At 44.7% G+C, this 23,532-nt stretch overlaps 2 protein-coding genes across 2 annotated transcripts; both read right to left on the bottom strand.

Annotated features, from left to right (window-relative positions):
• Positions 1–15,708: 15,708 nt before the first annotated feature.
• LOC123452142 (pentatricopeptide repeat-containing protein At2g42920, chloroplastic) lies at positions 15,709–17,546 on the bottom strand. The gene has a single exon (XM_045128736.1). It carries the CDS (start codon positions 17,449–17,451, stop codon positions 15,889–15,891), a length of 1,563 nt encoding a protein of 520 aa, XP_044984671.1. The 5' UTR covers positions 17,452–17,546; the 3' UTR covers positions 15,709–15,888.
• Positions 17,547–17,767: 221 nt separating this feature from the next.
• LOC123452141 (guanine nucleotide-binding protein subunit gamma 1) lies at positions 17,768–23,269 on the bottom strand. The gene is made up of 4 exons (XM_045128735.1): positions 22,904–23,269; positions 18,461–18,513; positions 18,297–18,341; positions 17,768–18,200 (listed from the first exon to the last, which is right to left on the bottom strand). The coding sequence occupies exons 1-4, from the start codon at positions 23,021–23,023 to the stop codon at positions 18,116–18,118; spliced, it is 303 nt and encodes a 100-aa protein (XP_044984670.1). The 5' UTR covers positions 23,024–23,269; the 3' UTR covers positions 17,768–18,115.
• Between the last annotated feature and the right edge of the window lie 263 nt (positions 23,270–23,532).

Here is a 23,532-nt window from a genome sequence, read left to right as displayed (position 1 = left end):
TGCTCTAGCCTTCAGTGCTCGTGGTCTGGAATAGCTTGGTCCATATAGATCTCTCTTCTCTTCTTGCTGGAATTCATGAGTATTTAGCCATTCAAGAATATCAGCTGGATCTAGCATCTTGTAGTCTGGTCTTTCTTGAATCATCAGAACTAGAGTGTCAAATGAGGAATCCAAGGATCTCACCAGTTTCTTCACAACTTCGTGATCAGTGATGTCTCGAGCTCCCAGTGCTTGCAGTTCATTGGATATATCAGTGAGGCGATCAAAGGTGTCTTGGCAGCATTCACTGTCATGTCTCTTGAAGCGATTGAAGAGATTGCGAAGAATATCAACACGAGAGTCACGCTGGGTTGATACTCCTTCATTTACCTTGCACAATATCTCCTAGATCAGTGTTGCAGATCCCAAAGCACTTACTCTTCCAAACTGACCTGGGCTCAAATAGCCACAGACGATGTTCTTCGCTTGAGAATCGAGTTGCTTAAATCTCTTCACATCAGCTGCAGTGACACTGGCAGAAACGAGGGGAACGCCATTTTCCACAATATACCAGAGATCATTGTCAATTGCTTGCAGATGCAGTTGCATTTTGTTCTTCCAGAAAGGAAAGTTCTTCCCTTCGTAGGTGGGACATGGTGCAGTCACCTTGAACATGCCTGCAGTCGACATAACTAAAACTCCAGGTGGTTAAACCAAAATCACACAGAACAAGGGAGTACCTTGCTCTGATACCAATTGAAAGTGCGTTATATCGACTAGAGGGGGGGTGAATAGGAGATTTTTAGAATTTCATCACTGAGGAAATTCCTTTTGAGGAAATTCCTCACCGATGACTAACTTACAGCGGAAACAGTTAAGGATCAGTTGTGCAATCGTTCACAATAGCAGTATTACAGAGTGTAGATTATGAAAACAGATTGCACAGCAAGCAGGCACGCAGAATACAGATGATGATTAACTCAAGTGAAGAATTTGGGGTTGAGGAAATTCAGAGAAAGTCTTCAGCAAATTCTTCAAACAGTCACAGTGAATGTCATCAACACATAATACAGAGAATGTAAAGAGTTGAGGAATTAGAACCCGATTCTTAGTGAAGGCTGTTGTTGATGACCCAGTTCCAACTGCTGTGACAGTTGTACATCTGGTTTGGAGCGGCTTGGTATTTAAACCAAAAGGACACCCAGTCCCGGGACACACAGTCCCTACCGTATTCTCCTTGAGCTAAGGACACACAGTCCTCGCCCAACACTCGTGGTAAGTCTTCAGGGCAGACTTCCAAACCCTCACAAACTCGGTCACCCGGCGATCCACAATTGACTGCTGGATTGCTCTAGACCATGACGCCTAACCGTCTGGAGGATGCACAATCCTCAAAGGTAAAAGGCTTCAGTCCCACACAGGAACAACTTCTTCAGTGATGCTCAATCACTAGGTTTGGTTTGTGGTTTCGGTGGGTGGTGTATTTCCTCACTGATGATTTACTCTCGAAAGCTCTGAGGAATTGGGTTGCTCTTATGACAAGTGTCAGTTTCTAACGGAGCAGCCAACCAGCTAGTGGTTGTGGGGGGCGGCTATTTATAGCCTGGGAGCATCCTGACATGATTTGACATTAATGCCCTTAAATAATATGACCGTTGGAGTGGATAAGATCAGTGACTTGGCGTGGCTTATCGAAACGGTCGGGACTCTCAACTGTGAGAGTCCTCATGTCACTCATATTCCTCACTTGAGGCTTTTGGTAGGATTTGGCTTGGGTTGAGCATCATGAGGAAATCCATTCCATAGTATTACTTTGACCCCCTTTAACAGTACGGTGTTCCTATTCATCAAATGCGAAGAAAATAAAACAGAAAGCGAAAATCTTCACGCTTCAATTTCTTCAGAACGATTTTCTTCAGGAACCACCGATCTTCTCAATATCAATCTCTTTATGAGGAATATCAATTTCATCCAAATTCTTCGCGATTCATTTCTTCAGCTTCAGACCAATTTCTTCAACTGAAGACATATATTTTTAGGGGTTGATATTCTTCAAATATCTCACACTCCTCAATGACCTATAGATCCTGTGTACACTTATAAACACATTAGGTACTTAACCTATAAGTCTTCAATCCACCAAAATCACTAAGGGGCACTAGATGCACTTACAGATACCCATGGTCACCACGTAAAACATGCAACAACAAAATTAGAGGACGTCTAACTTGTTTTTGCAGGGTATGCTTGTGATGTGATATGGCCAACGATGTGATGTGATATATTGGATGTATGAGATGATCATGTTGTAATAGATAATATCGACTTGCACGTCGATGGTACGGCAACCGGCAGGAGCCATATGGTTGTCTTTATACTAACGTTTGTGCTTGCAGATGCGTTTACTGTTTTGCTAGGATGTAGCTTTAGTGGTAATAGCATGAGTAGCACGACAACCCCGATGGCGACACGTTGATGGAGATCATGGTGTGGCGCCGGTGACAAGAAGATCGTGCCGGTGCTTTGGTGATGGAGATCAAGGAGCACGTGATGATGGCCATATCATGTCACTTAAGAATTGCATGTGATGTTAATCCTTTTATGCACCTTATTTTGCTTAGAACGACGGTAGCATTATGAGGTGATCTCTCACTAAAATTTCAAGACGAAATTGTGTTCTCCCCGACTGTGCACCGTTGCTACAGTTCGTCGTTTCGAGACACCACATGATGATCGGGTGTGATAGACTCAACGTTCACATAAAACGGGTGCAAAACAGTTGCGCACGCGGAACACTCGGGTTAAGCTTGACGAGCCTAGCATGTGCAGACATGGCCTTGGAACACATGAGACCGAAAGGTCGATCATGAATTATATAGATGATATGATTAGCATAGGGATGCTTACCACTGAAACTATACTCAACTCACGTGATGATCAGACTTGAGCTAGTGTAAGTGGATCATGAACCACTCAAATGACTAGAGAGATGTACTTTTTGAGTGGGAGTTTAGCGAATGATTTGATTAAAGTTAAACTCTAATTATCTTGAACATAGTCTAAGTACACTTTGAATATATTTGTGTTGTAGATCATGGCTCACGCGACAGTCACCCTGAATTTTAATACGTTCCTAGAGAAAGCTAAGTTGAAAGATGATGGAAGCAACTTTGTAGACTGGGCTCGTAATCTTAAGCTAATCTTACAAGCTGGGAAGAAGGATTATGTCCTTAATGCTGCGCTAGGAGATGAACCACCCGCTACGGCTGATCAGGATGTTAAGAACGCTTGGTTAGCACGTAAGGAGGACTACTCAGTAGTTCAATGTGCAGTCTTGTATGGCTTAGAACCGGGACATCAACGTTGCTTTGAGCGTCATGGAGCATTTGAGATGTTCCAGGAGTTGAAGTTTATCTTTCAGAAGAACGCCCGGATCGAGAGGTATGAGACCTCCGATAAATTCTATGCTTGCAAGATGGAGGAGAACTCGTCTGTCAGTGAACATGTGCTCAAAATGTCTGGGTACTCAAACCGTCTAGTTGAGCTGGGGATTGAACTCCCGCAAGAGGCTATCACTGACAGAATCCTTCAATCACTGCCGCCAAGCTATAAAGGCTTTGTGTTGAACTACAACATGCAAGGGATGAACAAATCACCCGGCGAGTTGTTTGCGATGCTGAAAGTCGCAGAGTCTGAACTCCGTAAAGAGCATCAAGTGTTGATGCTGAATAAGACCACTAGTTTCAAGAGAAACGGCAAAGGCAAGAAGGGTAATTCAAAGAACAGTGGCAAGCCTGTTGCCAATCCGACGAAGAAACCCAAAGCTGGACCTAAGCCTGGAACAGAGTGTTACTATTGCAAGGGTATGGGTCACTGGAAGCGCAATTGCCCCAAGTATCTGGCAGATAAGAAGGCGGCCAAAGAAAAATCAGGTATATTTGATATACATGTTATTGATGTGTACTTAACCGGCTCTCGTAGTAGTGCCTGGGTATTCGATACCGGTTCTGTTGCTCATATTTGCAACTCGAAACAGGAACTGCGGAATAGACGAAGGCTGGCAAAAGATGAAGTGACGATGCGCGTAGGAAATGGTTCCAAGGTTGATGCAATCGCCGTCGGCACAGTTTCACTTCAGTTACCATCAGGATTAGTTATGAACTTGAATCATTGTTATTTAGTGCCTGCGTTAAGCATGGACATTATATCTGGATCTTGTTTATTGCGAGACGGTTACTCTATTAAGTCAGAGAATAATGGTTGTTCTATTTCTATGAGTAACATCTTTTATGGTCATGCACCCAATGTGAGAGGGTTGTTCATATTGAATCTTGATAGCGATACACACATACATAACATTGAGACCAAAAGAGTTAGAGTTAACAATGATAGCGCCATATTTTTGTGGCACTGCCGCTTAGGTCATATTGGTGTAAAGCACATGAAGAAACTCCATGCCGATGGACTTTTGAAGTCACTTGACTTTGATTCACTTGACACGTGCGAACCATGCCTCATGGGCAAGATGACTAAGACTCCGTTCTCCGGAACAATGGAGCGTGCAAGTAACTTGTTGGAAATCATACATACCGATGTGTGTGGTCCGATGAGCGTAGAGGCACGCGGCAGATATCGTTATTTTCTCACCTTCACTGACGATTTGAGTAGATATGGTTATGTCTACTTAATGAAGCACAAGTCTGAAACATTTGAAAAGTTCAAGCAATTTTAGAGTGAAGTTGAAAATCATCGTAACAAGAAGATCAAGTTCCTACGGTCTGATCATGGGGGTGAATATCTGAGTTTCGAGTTTTGTGCTCACTTAAGACAATGTGGAATTGTTTAACAGTTGACACCGCTTGGAACACCACAGCGTAATGGTGTGTCCGAACGTCGTAATCGTACTTTATTAGAGATGGTGCGATCTATGATGTCTCTTACCGATTTGCCGTTATCGTTTTGGCGTTATGCATTAGAAACAACTGCATTCACTTTAAATAGGGCACCATCAAAATCCGTTGAGACGACACCATACGAATTGTGGTATGGCAAAAGGCCAAAGTTGTCATTTCTTAAAGTTTGGGGATGTGATGCTTATGTCAAAAAGCTTCAGCCTGAAAAGCCGGAACCCAAAGCGGAAAAGTGCGTCTTCATAGGTTACCCAAAAGAGACAGTTGGGTACACCTTCTATCTCAAATCCGAGGACAAAGTGTTTGTTGCTAAAAACGGAGCTTTTCTCGAGAAGGAGTTTCTCTCGAGAGAATTGAGTGGGAGGAAGATAGAACTTGACGAGGTTGTCGAACCTCTCATCCCTCTGGATGGTGGCGCAGGGCAAGGGGAAACCTCTGTCGTTGCGACGCCGGTTGAGGAGGAAGTTAATGATGATGATCATGAAACTCCGGTTCAAGTTTCTGTCGAACCACGCAGGTCGACGAGACCACGTGCTGCTCCAGAGTGGTACGGTAATCCCGTCTTATCAATCATGTTGTTGGACAACAATGAACCTGCAAATTATGAAGAAGCAATGGTGGGCCCAGATTCCAACAAATGGCTAGAAGCCATGAAGTCCGAGATAGGATCCATGTATGAGAACAAAGTGTGGACTTTGGAGATACTGCCTGAGGGCCGCAAGGCTATTCAGAACAAATGGATCTTTAAGAGGAAGACGGACGCTGACGGCAATGTGACCGTTTATAAAGCTCGACTTGTGGCAAAGGGTTTTTCACAAGTTCAAGGAGTTGACTACGATGAGACATTCTCACCCGTAGCGATGCTTAAGTCCGTCAGAATCATGTTAGCAATAGCTGCATTTTTCGATTATGAAATCTGGCAGATGGATGTCAAAACGGCGTTCCTTAACGGTTTCCTTAAGGAAGAATTGTATATGATGCAACCCGAAGGTTTTTTCGATCCTAAGAATGCTAACAAGGTGTGCAAGCTCCAGCGATCCATTTATGGACTGGTGCAAGCATCTCGGAGTTGGAACAAACGCTTTGATGAGGTGATCAAATCATTTGGGTTTATACAAGTGGTTGGAGAATTTTGTATTTACAAGAAAGTGAGTGGGAGCTCTGTGGCGTTTCTAATATTATATGTGGATGACATATTGTTGATTGGAAACAACTTAGAGTTTTTGGAGAGCATAAAGGATTACTTGAATAAAAGTTTCTCTATGAAGGACCTAGGAGAAGCTGCTTACATTCTAGGCATTAAGATCTATAGGGATAGATCAAAACGCCTGATAGGACTTTCACAAAGCACATACCTTGATAAAGTTTTGAAGAGGTTCAAAATGGAACAGTCCAAGAAGGGGTTCTTGCCAGTTTTACAAGGTACGAGATTGAGTAAGACTCAGTGCCCAGCAACTGATGAGGATAGAAAGCATATGCGCTCCGTCCCCTATGCTTCAGCCATAGGCTCTATCATGTATGCAATGCTGTGCACTAGACCGGACGTTAGCCTGGCCATAAGTATGGCAGGTAGGTTCCAGAGTAATCCAGGAGTGGATCACTGGACAGCGGTCAAGAATATCCTGAAGTACCTGAAAAGGACTAAGGAGATGTTTCTCATGTATGGAGGTGACGAAGAGCTCGCCGTAAAGGGTTACGTCGATGCAAGCTTTGACACAGATCCGGACGACTCTAAGTCGCAAACCGGATACGTATTTATTCTTAATGGGGGTGCGGTAAGCTGATGCAGTTCCAAGCAAAGCGTCGTAGCAGATTCTACATGTGAAGCGGAGTACATGGCTGCCTCGGAGGCGACTAAGGAGGGTGTCTGGATGAAGTAGTTCATGACGGATCTTGGATGGTGCCAAGCGCACCGAATCCAATAACCTTGTTCTGTGACAACACTGGTGCCATTGCCTTAGCAAAGGAACCACGGTTTCACAAGAAGTCCAGACACATCAAACGACGCTTCAACCTCATCCGCGACTAGGTCGAAGGAGAGGACGTAAATATATGCAAAGTGCACACGGATCTGAATGTAGCATACCCGCTGACTAAACCTCTTCCACGGCCAAAGCATGATCAACACCAGAACTGTATGGGTGTTAGATTTATTACAATGTAATTCACATGATGATGTGAAGGCTAGATTATTGACTCTAGTGCAAGTGGGAGACTGTTGGAATTATGCCCTAGAGGCAATAATAAATATAATTATTATTATAATTCCTGTATCAAGATAATCGTTTATTATCCATGCTATAATTGTATTGAATGAAGACTCATTTACATGTGTGGATACATAGACAAAACAATGTCCCTAGCAAGCCTCTAGTTGGCTAGCCAGTTGATCAAAGATAGTCAGTGTCTTCTGATTATGAACAAGGTGTTGTTGCTTGATAACTGGATCACGTCATTAGGAGAATCACGTGATGGACTAGACCCAAACTAATAGACGTAGCATGTTGATCGTGTCATTTTGTTGCTACTATTTTCTGCGTGTCAAGCATTTGTTCCTATGACCATGAGATCATATAACTCACTAACACCGGAGGAATACTTTGTGTGTATCAAACGTCGCAACGTAAATGGGTGACTATAAAGATGCTCTACAGGTATCTCCGAAGGTGTTCGTTGAGTTAGTATGGATCAAGACTGGGATTTGTCACTCCGTGTGACGGAGAGGTATCTCGGGGCCCACTCGGTAATACAACATCACACATAAGCCTTGCAAGCAATGTGACTTAGTGTAAGTTGCGGGATCTTGTATTACGGAATGAGTAAAGAGACTTGCCGGTAAACGAGATTGAAATAGGTATGCGGATACTGACGATCGAATCTCGGGCAAGTAACATACCGAAGTACAAAGGTAATGACATACGGGATTATATGAATCCTTGGCACCGAGGTTCAAACGATAAGATCTTCGTAGAATATGTAGGATCCAATATGGGAATCCAGGTCCCGCTATTGAATATTGACCGAGGAGTCTCTCGGGTCATGTCTACATAGTTCTCGAACCCGCAGGGTCTGCACACTTAAGGTTCGACGTTGTTTTATGCGTATTTGAGTTATATGGTTGGTTACCGAATGTTGTTCGGAGTCCCGGATGAGATCACGGACGTCACGAGGGTTTCCGGAATGGTCCGGAAACGAAGATTGATATATAGGATGACCTCATTTTATTACCGGAAGGTTTTCGGAGTTACCGGGAATGTACCGGGAATGACGAATGGGTTCCGGGAGTTCACCGGGGGGGGGGGGGAACCCACCCCGGGGAAGCCCATAGGCCTTGAGGGTGGCGCACCAGCCCTTAGTGGGCTGGTGGGACAGCCCAAAAGGGCCCTATGCGCATTGGAAGAAAAATCAAAGAGAAAAGAAAAAAAAGGAGGAGGTGGGAAAGGAAAGAGGGACTCCACCCACCAAACCAAGTAGGACTCGGTTTGGGGGGGAGTCCTTCCCCCCTTTGGCTCGGCCAACCCCCTTGGGGCTCCTTGAGCCCCAAGGCAAGGCCCCCCCCTCCCACCTATATATACGGAGGTTTTAGGGATGATTTGAGACGACTTTTTCACGGCAGCCCGACCACATACCTCCATGGTTTTTCCTCTAGATCGCGTTTCTGCGGAGCTCGGGCGAAGCCCTGCTGAGACGAGATCATCACCAACCTCCGGAGCGCCGTCACGATGCCGGAGAACTCTTATACCTCTCCGTCTCTCTTGCTGGATCAAGAAGGCCGAGATCATCGTCGAGTTGTACGTGTGCTGAACGCGGAGGTGTCGTCCGTTCGGTACTAGATCGTGGGACTGATCGTGGGATTGTTCGCGGGGCGGATCGAGGGACGTGAGGACGTTCCACTACATCAACCGCGTTCACTAACGCTTCTGCTGTACGGTCTACAAGGGTACGTAGATCACTCATCCCCTCTCGTAGATGGACATCACCATGATAGGTCTTCGTGCGCGTAGGAAATTTTTTGTTTCCCATGCGACGTTCCCCAACAACTCCTCCTCTCCTTGCATCGTCCGAACCCTAGGGCTTGTCCCTAGGGCCCTACCCCTCCCCTCCCTCCTATATATAGTGGAGGTTAGAGAGGCTTTTTGTAGCTCAAGCCAAGGCGCAACCCTCTCTCCCTACAACACTTTGTGACACCCCATAGCTAGTTCGATACGGTACGACGCAGCCCTACCGGAGTAGCTCCACCACCATCACCGCCACGCCGTCGTGCTGCCAGAGAATTCAGCTATATATTCGTCTCTCTTGCTGGATCAAGAAGGCGGAGATCGTCATCGAGCTGCACGTGTGCTGAACGTGGAGGTGCCGTCCGTTCGGCGCTAGATCGGGACGGAGTTCGTGGGACGGCTTGCGATTTGGATCGCGAAGACGTTCGACTACATCAACTGCGTTTCTTAACGCTTCCTGCTTTGCGATCCACAAGGGTATGTGGATCCGATCTCCCCTCTCGTAGATGATCATCACCATGGATAGGTCTTCCGTGTGCGTAGGAATTTGTTTGTTTCCCATGCGACGTTCCCCAACAACTACTCCCTCCATCTCAAATTAAGTGTCTCAACTTTATACTAAACTGACTACAAATTGAGTCACTTATTTCGGGACGGAGTGAGTACTTCAGAAATGATGCTTCTTTCTTACATAACCACCACTACTAAGAAAAAGACTACTGGTAGCATTGATTTTTGGCCTATCAGTAGTACGTGGACCCACTCTACTGCTAGGCACTATATGTATCATCTAACATTTAGAAGTAGCGCGTTTTCTAGCCCGCGCTACTACTAGTGGTGATAGAAATAATGCGTGTAGTATATGCGCTACTGCTAAATAGCAGCAACATGTGCTCCTGTCCGCGCCACTATTATGTATTTGTATTTTTTCATTTATACGCCGTTATAAAAATTTATATACGACAACAATGAATAGGTAGTGGATGAAACACCGATTAGACTGAATTGGATGGATCCAATTAACCAAATTGGATCGGTAGGACATATGATGTTGGGACGACACACAAGTGACGAATGATAGGCACACTTGTGCGCCATCCCAACATCAGATTTTCCTACTAATTCAACTTGATTAATTGGATCCATCTAGTACAATCTAATCCATATTTTTCCATCCAATGATATAAAAACTCATCGTTATCATAAGTCATCATCATACTAACACATGACAAGTACCACATAATCATGATCATAGTCATATACGAACTCATCATCTAGCGTATGACAAGTTAACTAACACTGAGTAATTGCTATCATCCTAGTTAAATAACTCATCATCATTCTATCACATGATGAGTACTAGTTAGGACCTACTTTTCTTTTGAGGTAAAGTAGCATAAAGTAGGTAAACTCCTTCATCTCCATTATGAAGAATAGAGATCCAACTATCTCCAATTTTTGTCTGGCAAATCCTTCCCGTCTCTGCCAAGTGGTTGCGTGCATGCATTCATTGCTTTGTTCCATCTTTTGATTTTGAGGCTTTCATCCCTTCGAGAAATCTAGTATGCACTGCGAAAACCCACAAGCAGAATTGGTCGTAAGCTAATAATATCCAAATGACCTTCGACAAACATCAGGTCAGACACAACCCCGAGCGCGAGTTTCTGTCGAAGAACATAATAATATCATAGTTAGCAATCTAGTTTTGCTCAAAAAGAATGTGTGCAATATATGGACTAGTGACACAATAATAGTAAAAAAAATCTTACCATGCTATCTGCATGGATGTTAATATGGCTCAACTCGTGGACTAGTGGCACACATCCAATATAACTTTTTCCAATTTGATAATTGGTCATATAATTCTCAAGATCATTCACAAATGAGATCGAATGATTTTTCTCCAACCAATTTAGCTCTGAGCCATGACTGCAGTAGGTCTGGTCTACTATCTTTCGTCTATTTCTTGGAGAAAACAAATAAGATGAAAATTAAAAATAAACAAGTTAACTAGGGATGAGTAGCAATTATTTTCAATAAACAATATAAATTACTTAACAAATATGTTGAGAAACTCACATGAAGGTAGAATTGGAATCATGTCCACACACACTCAAATATCGATATCGATATTATTTTCATGACCATCTTCATGACCAAGATCGAAGGTTATTTTCATGCCCTCCGAAAACCTGTAGGCCTTGCATACTGCTTTCCAATTGGAACAACCAAAATATGAGTGATCTACTGCATTGTAGAGCTTAACATAAAAAATGAAATATTTTGTCCTTAGGTGAGGTCTCTTCGCCTCCATACTCTCCCTATCTTCGAAATGGAACTTGTTCAAGACATACAATCTTGCATTGCAGGAAATGCACTAGTCGAATTGTAAAAAAGAAAATTACATGTTAAAGCAAAAAAGTGCACGTCATGTTTGATTACAAAAAAAATACATGTCATTGTTACATATCGTAGAAATTTTGAAGACCTCCTTTAGCATGATGATGAAGAACCTACCGTTGTTTAAGTAACGAAAATGGTCGCACATATCCCCGTCGTCGGTGCAGTAACCGCACTTAGGGATTCTATCATCCTTAGACATTTTCCGTGTTCATGATTCAAAGATTAAAAATCAACGATAATTATACTAGGAATGAAGCACACAAATCACTATTCAGCATGGGTTGGATTTTGGTTTGTCGAGGCTTTCTTGAAAAACTCTCATATCTCATGGTGTATATGATGGATACTCCCTCGCACTGATATGATGGTGTATGTGGTGGACATTTCCTCACACTAATATTACGACCGTCGGTGGTGGTCGCTCTTCTCTTTCTCCCCATGTATTACTAAAAGGTCTATCACGAGGAGAAAGAGGAAGAGCAACCCCCACAACAGTCGACGTTCTTCATCTCGACAGAAATTTTGACCGTTGGTGCTGGTCGCTCCTCCCTTTGTCCCTGCGTGCATTACTAAAATGTCTAGCACACAGGGAAGAAAGAGAAAGCGACCCCCATGACAAAATCGGGATTCTTCCTCTGTGATATTTCGACCGTCGATGGTGGTCGCTTCCCCTGCTTCTCTCGCGCATTATATCAAGGTATATATCGCGAGTAGAAGAAGAGGAAGCGAGGCCCATGACAATAGTCAGGATTCCTCCTTCAATAACAGACTCAAAGTCACACAAGGAGCTCCGACAGACTAAAAGTCAATCCTAAGCATCAATCAATTAACATTACATATATGGAGTAATGACATAAAAATGGCCTATGTTTTGTTGGAATGTCGTTTAATTCCTGTTCCCGCAATTTCGGCATGACCTTTGTTAGAAACAGTACATATCGAGCGTATGAAATTTTCCAAAACAGAAATGAATCAACATTCCGGCAAATCATAGGCCACTCCAAGGTGTTCCCTACAAATTCATGTATCATGGGTATTAGTCTTTCTTCGAACATCAACATAGCATATCATAGGTCCCTCAAATCAAACATCACATAAATACAAAACAAAAAGTTCAATTTGTTGAAATGCTATCCAAATCTATTATCATATAAAAATGGTACCAGCTTCACATTTTCATATAAAAAAATACCATCTTCACATTTTCACGGCTACTCATCTACTACTACTACTACATCTATGAAAACATTTATAAAAACTTGCATATAACATGACATTTAGCACATCATCTCCATCTAGACCTAGAACTTGGATAATTTATAGAACTTGAAAAAAATATCCACAATCAATACATCCATGTAGCAACATCCACAATCAATCCATCCATACATCTAACAAATTCAACAACATCAATCCATCCATCTAAGCAACATGGAAGGAGGGAGGAGTGTGAGAGGTGGGAGTAAGGGAGGAAGGGAGGAGAGAGGAGAGAGATTACCTCGATCAAGGAGGAGCAGGGGAGACGACTGCGATGGGCGATGATGACAGTGGGCGACGGCTGCACGCGGCGTCTACAATAGCCAGCCACGGGGGACATGATGGGAGCCATACAGTAGTAGTGTGGCCCACCAAGGCCCGCGCTGTTACTAACATATACCTATAGCGCTATCTCTTGGCCGAGCTGCTGCTAAATAGAATCAACAGCGGCCAATTACTTCACGCTACCGTTAATCATCTACCTATAAGATATTTTCTAGTAGTGTGTCCTTTGAGAGGGACGGAGCACGTGATCAATCACCACATTGAGCCTATTTGTAGTTATCTTAGTGTGAACATTACACTACATAGATAGATCCAGAGACTTTACAAATAAAAGTAGGGGATTGGGATTCCATTGTTGTCATTTTATATGTATATGGTTTAGCAAAAATCTCGTAAAACAAAAAGGATATTCAATTAATATAATATCAACTCATTAAAGAAAACTGAGGGCATGCTTAGGTATTTGATGGATACGAACAACCTCCTTAGACTTTGATAACGAAACGATCTCATCAAATTTTAAACTTCCCCAAAGGTCACTCTTGAGAAAAAGCGAGAAGAATGACGTCACAGATAAGGCTTGATGGAATGTTTTTCTTCTAGTCTGGCGTGTGCAATGTATATATTGATATGTTTTCGGTGGTGGTTATTTTCCGATATTATGATCCATAAGGAGGAGGTTGTAGATGTTTGCTTGCCTGGTGGGGACGTGGGGTGGTCATGGACATTCATGCTTTGGGAGTAGTTCACAAGTGACCAGGTTCTAATTGTTTTCTCTCGGTTTTGCGTCAATTAATTGGATATTTTTTGTTTAATTATTTGATGAGGCAATTTTTTTGCTTCCGTTTCAAAAAAATGGAGTATTTGAGAGGTCACATAGGTGCATATTACATATATATATCGGTTGAAAAGAACGAAATTGAAACAATAAACCACAAACTAAACCTCCATATGACAAGTCTGTATTTTGCTGTTGCTATGTACCTTGAACTTCTGAACACTTGTAGAACTAGCTCACGAACTCGTGGATGACACCATCCACCTCGATCATGCTACACCCGGGCACCTTGGCCACTCCCTCCTCCTGCAGCTTCCCCCTAACACCCAAGCCCCGGCCTACCTCGTCGTCACGTGCAAGCACACTTGCCACGAGCATGTACGCGCCACTGTCCCGTGGGTCGCATTCCATGGCTCCACATTCCCAATCCACACTCCTTGTGCTCGTGACCAATGAGACCACAGAGTTTGCAAAAGCACGTCAGTTTCTCATACCGAATGAGATAGATCTGCCTTTCCTTTGCCTGAACTATCCTAATGAACTTCGTTAGGGGAAGCTTAATATCATGATTGACCCTTACCCGCACGTAATCGCCACGGGTATTACCAGAGAGACGCATCTCCAGGATATCCCCGACACCTTTCAGCAGCTTCATGCCAATCTCTTCCTTGCAAAAGGGATCGGGCAGCTTGTGGATTTGGAGTCAGATTGGCATGAGATCAACCTTGACCTCCTCCGTTCTGCTAAAGCCATCGTATGGGCATATCAGTACTCCCATGTTACGGAATAACCATGGCCCTTGACGCATGATGCGTTCCCAATCACCCAGGCAAGAAGCCTGGATAACGAATCTGTTAGGACCAACCGGCCTGAAGCGCACACCTTGCCCAAGGTTCCTCGCCGCCCTCATATCTTTGTAGAAGTCAGCCTGAGATAAGTTTTTCTCGGTGTGAACCCTAGCTAGGGCTAACCACCGAACACTGTCATGGATCTCTTGATCCTCCTCATCAATCTCCACATCGTTGAATTCTTCTTCGCTGAGATCGAGTTGGTCGAAGAAGTCCTCCAGGTCGTTGGGCGTCGCCGCTGCCGCACCCCCTTACAACGGAGTTGGCAACCGATGGGGAAGCCATCAAGGTAGAGGGAAGAAACCAGCATGGTCGGCGCAGGCGCCGATCTGATCGATTTCCTAGGTGGTAGACTCTGGGGCGATGAAGCCGCTTTAGAGGAGATAAAACCCTAACCGTGGGTTAGGGGAGTCGTCTTATATTGATGCGTTTTTTTATGGTGGTTATTTTCTGATATTGTGATCCATAGGGAGGAGGTTGTAGATGTTTGCTTGCCTGGTGGGGACGTGGCGTGGTCATGGACATTCATGCTTTGGGAGTAGTTCACAAGTGACCATGTTCTAATTGTTTTTTTGGTTTTGCGTGGATTAATTGGATAATTCTTTTTTTTGTTTAATTATTTGATAAGGCATTTTTTTTTCCTTCGTTTTAGAAAAATGGAGTATTTGACAAGTCACATAGGTGCATATTACATACTAGCACAAATGCCCGTGAGTTGCAACGGGAGAAAAATGAACAATGAAAAAAGTATAGTCCATTGGTAAAATCACGCGTGGATACTGTAAAAAAAGGCACGTACCTAAGATTTTAGATTATAAAATATGTACAAAAAGAAACCTAGTACAAGTACATCATGTCCAAAGATTATAACATTTCCCAAATATTGATGGTTAAGTTTACATGTTACAATAGAGATAGTCGGTACGAAATAAAGACAAATATTGATTAGCATTGTATCCTCTATAGTATTTTAAAAATATTTAACATGTAAAATAACAACATATTCAAACTCTACACATTTTTCTAATCAAGTTTCATATATAACATATTTAAATTGAATTTACGGTTTAAAAGATATCGTTATTTGAAAATCCATATTTATTCTAAATGAACTTCGGGGTTATTAACGCATATATGAGTGGTTTACATAAAAAATTTAAAAAATGATTCACTCTACTATAATTTGGACCGCGGATTATTTAGCATGAAAGTAAGGAGATTTTGTGTAAAATGTGAAAAAACGGTTTGGGTTTACTTGTAAACGGACTGTAAGTTAATTAAAGGAAACTGCAGAAGCCTTTTTGTAAAAATGTCATAGATATCGGTTGAAAAGAACGAAACTGAAACAATAAACCACAAACTAAACCTCCATATGACAAGTCTGTATTTTGCTGTTGCTATGTACCTTGAACTTTTGAACACTTGTAGAACTAGCTCACGAACTCGTGGACGACACCATCCACCTCGATCATGCTACACCCGGGCACCTTGGCCACTCCCTCCTCCCGCATCTTCCCCCTGACACCCAAGCCCCGGCCTACCACGCCGTGGCGTGCAAGCACACTTGCCGCGAGCACGTACGCGCCGCTGTCCCGTGGGTCGCATTCCACGGCTCCCCGCGCCGCGCGCGCCCCCGCCTCCGCGTCGCCGTGCAAGCGGCATCCCGAGAGCAGGGCGCCCCATATTGCCGCGTCTGGCTTCATCGGCATTGCCCGTATGGTGTCCTCCGCCTCCCGGAGCCTTCCGGCCCGGGCGAGCGCGTCGACCAGGCAACCATAGTGCTCGATTCCCGGTGTAACACCGTATTCCCTCACCATTGACGCGAACAGAGCCTTCGCCTCGTCCGCCATGCCGGAATGGCCGTAGGCCATCAGCATCGCGATGAAGGTGACGTTGTCCGGTCTGAGACCGTAAGGTTCCAGCAAGGAGAACAAGGCGAGCGCTTCTTGGCATTGCCCGTGCGCTGCCAGGCCAAGCATCATGGCGTTCCAGGATGACAGCTTGGCCAAGCCCTGCGATCTCGAGGTGTCGAACACCTGGCGAGCCTTGTGTATGGAGCCACACTTGCAGTACATGTCCACTAGGGCGGTGACTACGAGCGCGTTCATGCCCACGTCGTGCTTGTCTATGTACGCGTGCACCCACGCGCCCTGCTCCAGCGCGCCAAGGCTGCCGCAGCAGCCGAGGACGCTCACGAGCACGTTGGCGTTCGGCTCCACGCCGTCCACCTGCATCGCGGAGAAGAGATCCACGGCATCCTGGAACCTCGCGGCGCGGGAGTAGGCGCTCACCATGGCGCTCCATGTAGCCACGGTCCGGGCCGGCATGCCGTCGAACACCGCCCGTGCCTCGTCGACGCGCCCCGCCCTCGAGAGCGCTACGATCGCGCTGTTGCACGCGACCACATCAAACACCTGGCACTGCCCGAAAAGCGCCAGCGCTTCGTCCGCGCGGCCGCAGGACGCGTACATGGCGATCATGGAGTTGCGTGTATACGCGTCCCCGGCGAGCCCGAGCTTGAGCACCATGCCGTGGAGCGCCGCGCCGTCGTCAGCGCGGCCGAGGCGCGCGTAGGCCGCGAACAGAGACGGGAACGTGCGCCGCTCCGGCGGCGTGGGCGACCGGAGCATGTCGACAAACAGCGCCACGGCCGCGTCCGGGCCGGGCCCGTCGGACAGCGCCCTTATGACGGTGTTCCACATGAAGGAGTTGGGCCTCGGGTGGTACCTCACGATGCGCGCGGCGTAGGCAGCGTCGCGTCCTTCGCCGGCGCAGAAGGCGACGGCGCGGCTGGCGGCGATGGGGTCTTTGGTGAGGCCAGACTTGACGAGCGCGGCGTGGAGCTGGCGGAGGTGAGCCATGGTGGCGCATTGCGTGTGGAGGAGGGTGAGGGCCGGGTGTGAGGCAAGGAACGCAGAGATGGATGGGGAAGAAGGGAGGAGAGGGGAGGTGGTGGAGGAGGAAGCGCTTGCGGGCGATGGCGCCATTGCCATCCTCCTCTATCCTCTGGTACTGGTAATTGCTCGGGTTGTTTTTGGCTGTGAAGATGGTGACTGTGTGCGCCACTGCCATGGCTTTCTTCGGATAAGGTCACCTCCTCACTTGTGGCCTATCTTGTGCTTGCTTACCAGTATTTGGCTGGGCCAAATTAGGTTTGGGCTTTTCACTCAAGTCGGGGCAGGCTCCAGTGTCAAGCCGAATGGTAGGTTGCATATTCCTCATGTTGTAATTAGACTGACAAGATAGCAAAAGTTCCATTCGCAGCAACAAAAATACATCCATGATTTTTTTTTTGTCACGGCTCAAAAGTAAGAGAAATAATTGACAATTTCATTGTTGAACGTTGATTTCAGAATATCCAACTTGACAACTAAATGAAAAGAATAAGAGACTTCACATAATTTCTCAGACTTGGACGACATTCTTGAGCTAAGATCTCATACTTCACCAACAGCAGAGTCCAGAGGTAATGTAATGCACCAGAATGCAATAGATAGAAAGAACTTATTGAAGAACAAAGTCTTAGTCCTCCCTTGTTCCATAGTACCCTTCTCATACAATTCCTTCAGCAGAGATTGTGAAGAAACTCTATGGGAAAATAATCGGTCCTCGCTGTTGCTTGTGTTTTGGTGTCACTCTTACTTTCTTACCATTTTGTCACAAAAACCAGCATTTGCATCTACGCAGATCCTGCGGACCTTCAAACCACCTATCCCAAGACTGGTAAGCAACTCCGGTAGTTCTGCAGTTATAGAAAAAAAAGGCCATCAGACTATGAGTTGAGAAAATGTTAATAATCCCTTGGATAAACTAATAGGATATTTTGGTGGTTACTTACACAGGAAGTAGAGGGTCTGCTTTGCTTTCAATTGTTACTACAAACCTAACAAAAGGTTAATAATGCAGTCAGCCCCCTGTCCAATAATACACACCGTGGGTGCTTTTTAAGCAGTAACACCATAGAGTAGAATGTGAATGGATCGCGTTTTTTCAGACACGTACTCTTGCAGTGCTGCTGACACCTTATCCATTTTATTTAGCTTTTCAAGTTCCTCCTGTATGAAGTTCAATTGAGAATATCAACAGTTTGGTAGAGAAGGGAATATCCCATGTCTTTTAAGGAAACAAGCATCCTTACCAGTTGTAAACAATTGTATATTTCGAGATATTTAACTGTGCCAGGTCTACAGATAATGATGTCAAGGACAAATACTTAGACCATCAGTAGCATCTCTATTGTGAAAACTTATTTACAAAACATACCCCCCCCCCCCCCCCCCCCCCCCCCGCTAGCTTTCTCTGCTTGCATCCCTGAAATGTTGGCACTAATGGAGAAGTTTGAGTGGACTGTTCAAATAAATTTACTATAAGTGAAGCATCATCAATTCTCATTTTTTTTATAAAGGGAATATATTAATATCACGAAGATACCAATTACACCCAGCCTCTCCAACAACGCAATACCCTAATAGCATTACGGATGCACGCAACCAAAACAAAAAAAAGAAGAAGCTAAAAAAGAAAATTCCGGCTACAAAGTTCCAGTCTTTGTAGCAATAGTACAACGACCACCAAAACAACACCTGAGGTTCGAGTTCTCAAAAAGTGACGCCTCAAAGAAGGAAACAACACACTCAAAGAAGGAAACAGTGCACAAGCGCCATCATCACCCGATCGTAGATGTTGGTTTTCACCATGAAGATTGTCCCCGCTCTAAAAAACAATGCCTTCAACAAGGTCATTGTCAGGCACAATCAATTAAGACCAGACCTTGGATTTTCATCCTGAAAGGTAAGACCTTGAACATTCACATGTGTTGTCGCCCCCACTTACATACCATTGTTACAAATTCCGAAACTCCAAGCAAGTTTCTCAGCGCCGTAGGCTCCAATCACCATTACCAGTCCTCCAACCTCGGCTTCCATGACATTCTCCGCCTGTGACTTAACCATGGAGCAAAACGTAGCTCCTAATGGCAACAAATAGCAGAGCTTCGCGCCGCTCCCTCTTTAACAAGGGACAAATGGGCACGACCGATTCCCACCTGATCCAGTAGTCTCCAGGTATAACATGCCTATGGGAGTTCGCCAACGGAGCCTTCCGGAACCCGACACTCCGGCCAAATCGAAAAGACAGACGTCAGGCAGATCTCCGTCTTGACGTAAGAGGAACCCTAGGACCATGAACCGTCGTCCGCCCTCCATTGGCCGGAAGCCCGGAAACCAACATCCACCTAGCAAGGCACTCCTGGCCGCCACGGAGGCCGGCCGAAGAGCAGCACAGCCAGCCGGTGAAGGTTCCCATCCAGATTGCAAGGTCCCCAGCCAGCCGGTGAAGATCCACCGGAGTCTGCGGGCGCCACCAGCGTGAAGGCCGCCCTTGTTTCATGTGGAGGCCGCCGGCGCCGCCGGACAACAGATCTGGAGGGAGGCGGGCGGAGGGGGGGGGGGTGGTTGGGGGCGAGGGAGGAAGGAAACGGCCCCGCCGTCAGTTCTCACTTATTTGTACATAAACATGGAGTCAGTTCTCACTTATTTGTGCATAAAGATGGAGATAGTTCATGTCCACCGACCATCATTATTCAAACTATTTTGGAACACAACCATGCAGTCGCACAAAACAACGAGTTGATTGTCCTTTATTGAGCACCGTTTTTTTTCCTTTTTCCCAGATCAACACACATGCATGTTCATAGTAAAAAAAACTCAGAATATTTTGATTTTATTATTATTTGTTCCAATTCACTGTGCATGCTGGAGCATATGAGCCCGAGCTATAACAAAAATGACAAATCATTGGTACTCTTGGGTAATACAGCAATTCTTGCTAGTTTAACACTCTTAGCAATCATTGACAAATCATTGATGCTAGAGAACTTAGCAATCAAAATAAGTAAGACAACTTGCTTAACACTCTTGGCTAACATTGAGCTCAATCCTTGCTAGTGAACTAATTCGGGGCAGAGGGAGTAGTTACTAGTTTGTAAACTCTCAGACTCTCATAAATCTTTGCAAATTTTGCCGAGGGAGTAGTTACTAGTAGGGTAAATTAAACAGTACAAAAGTACAGACGTTGATATGACATCCAATGATCTGACGCTGATAAAAATGGTATAAAAAAAGGTAATTACTTGTCTATCACTGGACCTGTAAAAATGATAATGGAATTTTCCACAAAAATAGATAAATATTTGGATCTGTCCTCAAACTGATTGCATATGTTGATTATTTTTATTTTAACCATAATAGGATGTCGACGGTAGAATTTACTATCAGATAAGAACTTTGTTCCCCAGAAAAAAAAAGGATAAGAACTATGTTATTACATCTTAATCAAGAGACACCACTCATATCCCTTTTCAGGTTTGAACTTGCAAGAGTACTTCACAAAAAGAAATACAATGGATTTAAGAAAAATGATGAAATATTTTATATAGTATAATACCATTAATCTGGCAATGCCATGCTCTTGGTCCTTGAAATATAGATTATCCAGAAGCATATATATGGGGAACAAATGAATTTTATTCATGATGATATTTATCTGGCCTCTGATTGTAAGAATTTCAATAAATGAGAACTTGGAGTGACAGGAAATTTTATCATTAACTATGACTTGAAATTGATGATACAAAACGTTGTAGTTATAATAATGAACAGAGTTTAATAATTAAACCCTCAAAAAATAGTTTCATAATTAAATAAATTGTAGCAGTATATAAACATAATTGATTCGAAATTAAGCACTTAATCAAATAACATACTAGAAATGTTTCTTTAGTTCTTCATAGAGCAAGAAAATCTTCAGATTGCCAAAGGCTCCTATGTAACTATATATTATTCTGCCATGATGGCATTTAACTTGTAACTACATCATAATCTTCAAATTGCCGAAGGTTCCTATATGAATCTAAGTCTCTCATGCCATCCCAATGTTCATTCGCGCTGCAACTGGCAAAGGGTGTAAAAAACTAGTACAACTTGGGAATAACCACAGGTAAATAAATCAAAACTATCCAAGTTAGTCCTAACTAGTAAGAACTACAAAAATACGTTGTGAATAGGACAACTGATAGCAAAGTTCACGTTCATACTTGTAAATAGCATTTGAGACGTGAAGTGTCTGCTCCAGAGCTCAAATGCTCAATGTTGAACAATAAATTGAAAAAAATAGTGAAAAAAATCCTGAACTTTTTTTGGGATGAACTACAAATGTTGTGTGCTTGCAAAACTTAATCGTGACAGAAAAATCGTGGAAGCCATGGCAAAAAAAGGCTCCAATAATGCCATTTTTGGAAGCATTTTGGAGTGCTTATTTTGTTTTATTTCCCATGACTTCCACGAATGTCCTTCTGTTCCGAAATTTGTCAAGAACACAAAATATTTGTAAATTTTTTCTTCAATTTTACTATTCACTCGAGCTCATTTGAGGTCAGGAGCAGAAGAGGATTTTCGATTCGTTAAGCAGTTCTCTGGCTTTGTGGGCTGGACACCAGCACATCCTAGAATGAGCATACCAACTTGTCACCTAAAGAGTGAATAGTAAAATTGTGATGCCAAGGCATCAACTGAAAACACTTTGCTATTGTACTTGTTTGAATCCTCCCATGAATAAAAAGGCATATCTCGTGTTTGGGTAACCACGTTGATCCAGCACCGATTTCTCCTACCAATGACTTGCAGCGATTGGATGACGCACTGGCACGAACTAGTAGAAAACATGGCTCCCCATGCAACAGGTCCCCCGCAGCAGCGCCTCACCCCATGTGCACCCTCACTAGTTAATTCCTCGGCGGTACACTGCACAATCATTTGACGCAGCAGAATTTCGCTTTTGTTTTCTTCAGCAGAGAAACTGGAATCATGTCCAGCCCCGTAAGCTGGATGGATGGATATAGCCGGACAGATCTGTGCGTGTCAGAGAAAAGGCCCACGAAATACTAGTAGTACGGAGGTGAATATTTGCAGCAAGAAATCCTGAAGCAGGTGTCCACGACCAAGGGGGCACCGAATGTGGACATGCCCTTTTGACCCCTTTCTTCCCTCTCCCCCACCCACCCCACCGGCGGCCCACCCCCTACCCCATGGGACGCAAGGAAATGCCGGCGAGAGCTGCGCGAGAACCTTGGAGGTCAGCCATGTCGAAGTTTTCGTGGTCCATGGCGAGGGATGGGGATCGAATAAATCGCTGCCCCCAAACTAGTTTCCATGGTTGGAACATTGGGCTGAAAAGCTAAAAGCTTCGGTGCCGCCTTTCTGCAGGAGAATTGCCCTTCTTACGCCAACGATTTTTTCGAAACAAAAGTCAAAGAAAAGGCCCAAAGACTCATGAAAGCAGCCACTCTTTTCCCCTTGTCGGAGACAAACTAACACTGTTTAAATTTCAGGGAAGATATATTCAGAGAGAAGGTAACGAAGGAAACGAGGATGGCATGGGCGGGCGGACCTCGAGGAAGCGTGCTTCTTGCTCGAGCTTCTTGAGCTCGGCCTGGATCCGGTGCCGGCCCCGCATGTCCCCCGCCTCCCCTCCACCTCCACCTCCACCGACGCCGCCCGGGGCCTGCATCGCCGTCAGGCGTCAGAGGAGTGGCGCCGGCAGCGAGCGAGAGGACCTCCACTCCGCGCTGCTTGGGCGATGGCGCAGAGTCTCTATAGAATAGTGGGTGGGTGCGATCCGCGATCCGGTGGGGTGGGCGGGCGGACACACGCAGCCAAGCAGTCAAGAAGCAAACTGGCAGATGCGTGCGTGGATTGGGCTGCACTGCAAAGCCAACAAAACCAAGAGGTGTCACGGAGTGCGGGCGGCGGAAAGGCTTTTTTTCGTTTTCGAAAAGGTCCCCTTGTGACGACGATGGACTCATAAGGGCTCGTTTGACTCCAAGGGTTTTTGGAGGAGGGGATTCCGGAGGATTTGCTGAATCCCTTCCTCTCAGGCTGGTTACAGTGAAGAGTATCATAGACTAGTATCATGCGTATGATACTATTATATGATACTATTTTCATAATGCATACTATCATAAAATAGTATCATAGATGATCTTATTTGTTGACATGCATGACACATAGTAGGATAGC

The sequence above is a fragment of the Hordeum vulgare genome, chromosome 5H (genome assembly GCF_904849725.1).
Source record: "Hordeum vulgare subsp. vulgare chromosome 5H, MorexV3_pseudomolecules_assembly, whole genome shotgun sequence".
Taxonomy (NCBI): Eukaryota; Viridiplantae; Streptophyta; class Magnoliopsida; order Poales; family Poaceae; genus Hordeum; species Hordeum vulgare.
The sequence above is the reverse complement of the archived record's forward strand: the minus strand, read 5'-3'. Positions and strand labels throughout refer to the sequence as shown.

Coding starts and splice junctions, on each gene's coding strand:
- LOC123452142 (XM_045128736.1), bottom strand. CDS start 17,451: ATGGCAATGGCGCCATCGCCCGCAAGCGCTTCCTCCTCCACCACCTCC.
- LOC123452141 (XM_045128735.1), bottom strand. CDS start 23,023: ATGCAGGCCCCGGGCGGCGTCGGTGGAGGTGGAGGTGGAGGGGAGGCG. Junction 18,342..18,460: donor GTGTCAGCAGCACTGCAAGA/GTACGTGTCTGA, acceptor ACCTTTTGTTAG/GTTTGTAGTAACAATTGAAA. Junction 18,201..18,296: donor GCAGACCCTCTACTTCCTGT/GTAAGTAACCAC, acceptor CTATAACTGCAG/AACTACCGGAGTTGCTTACC.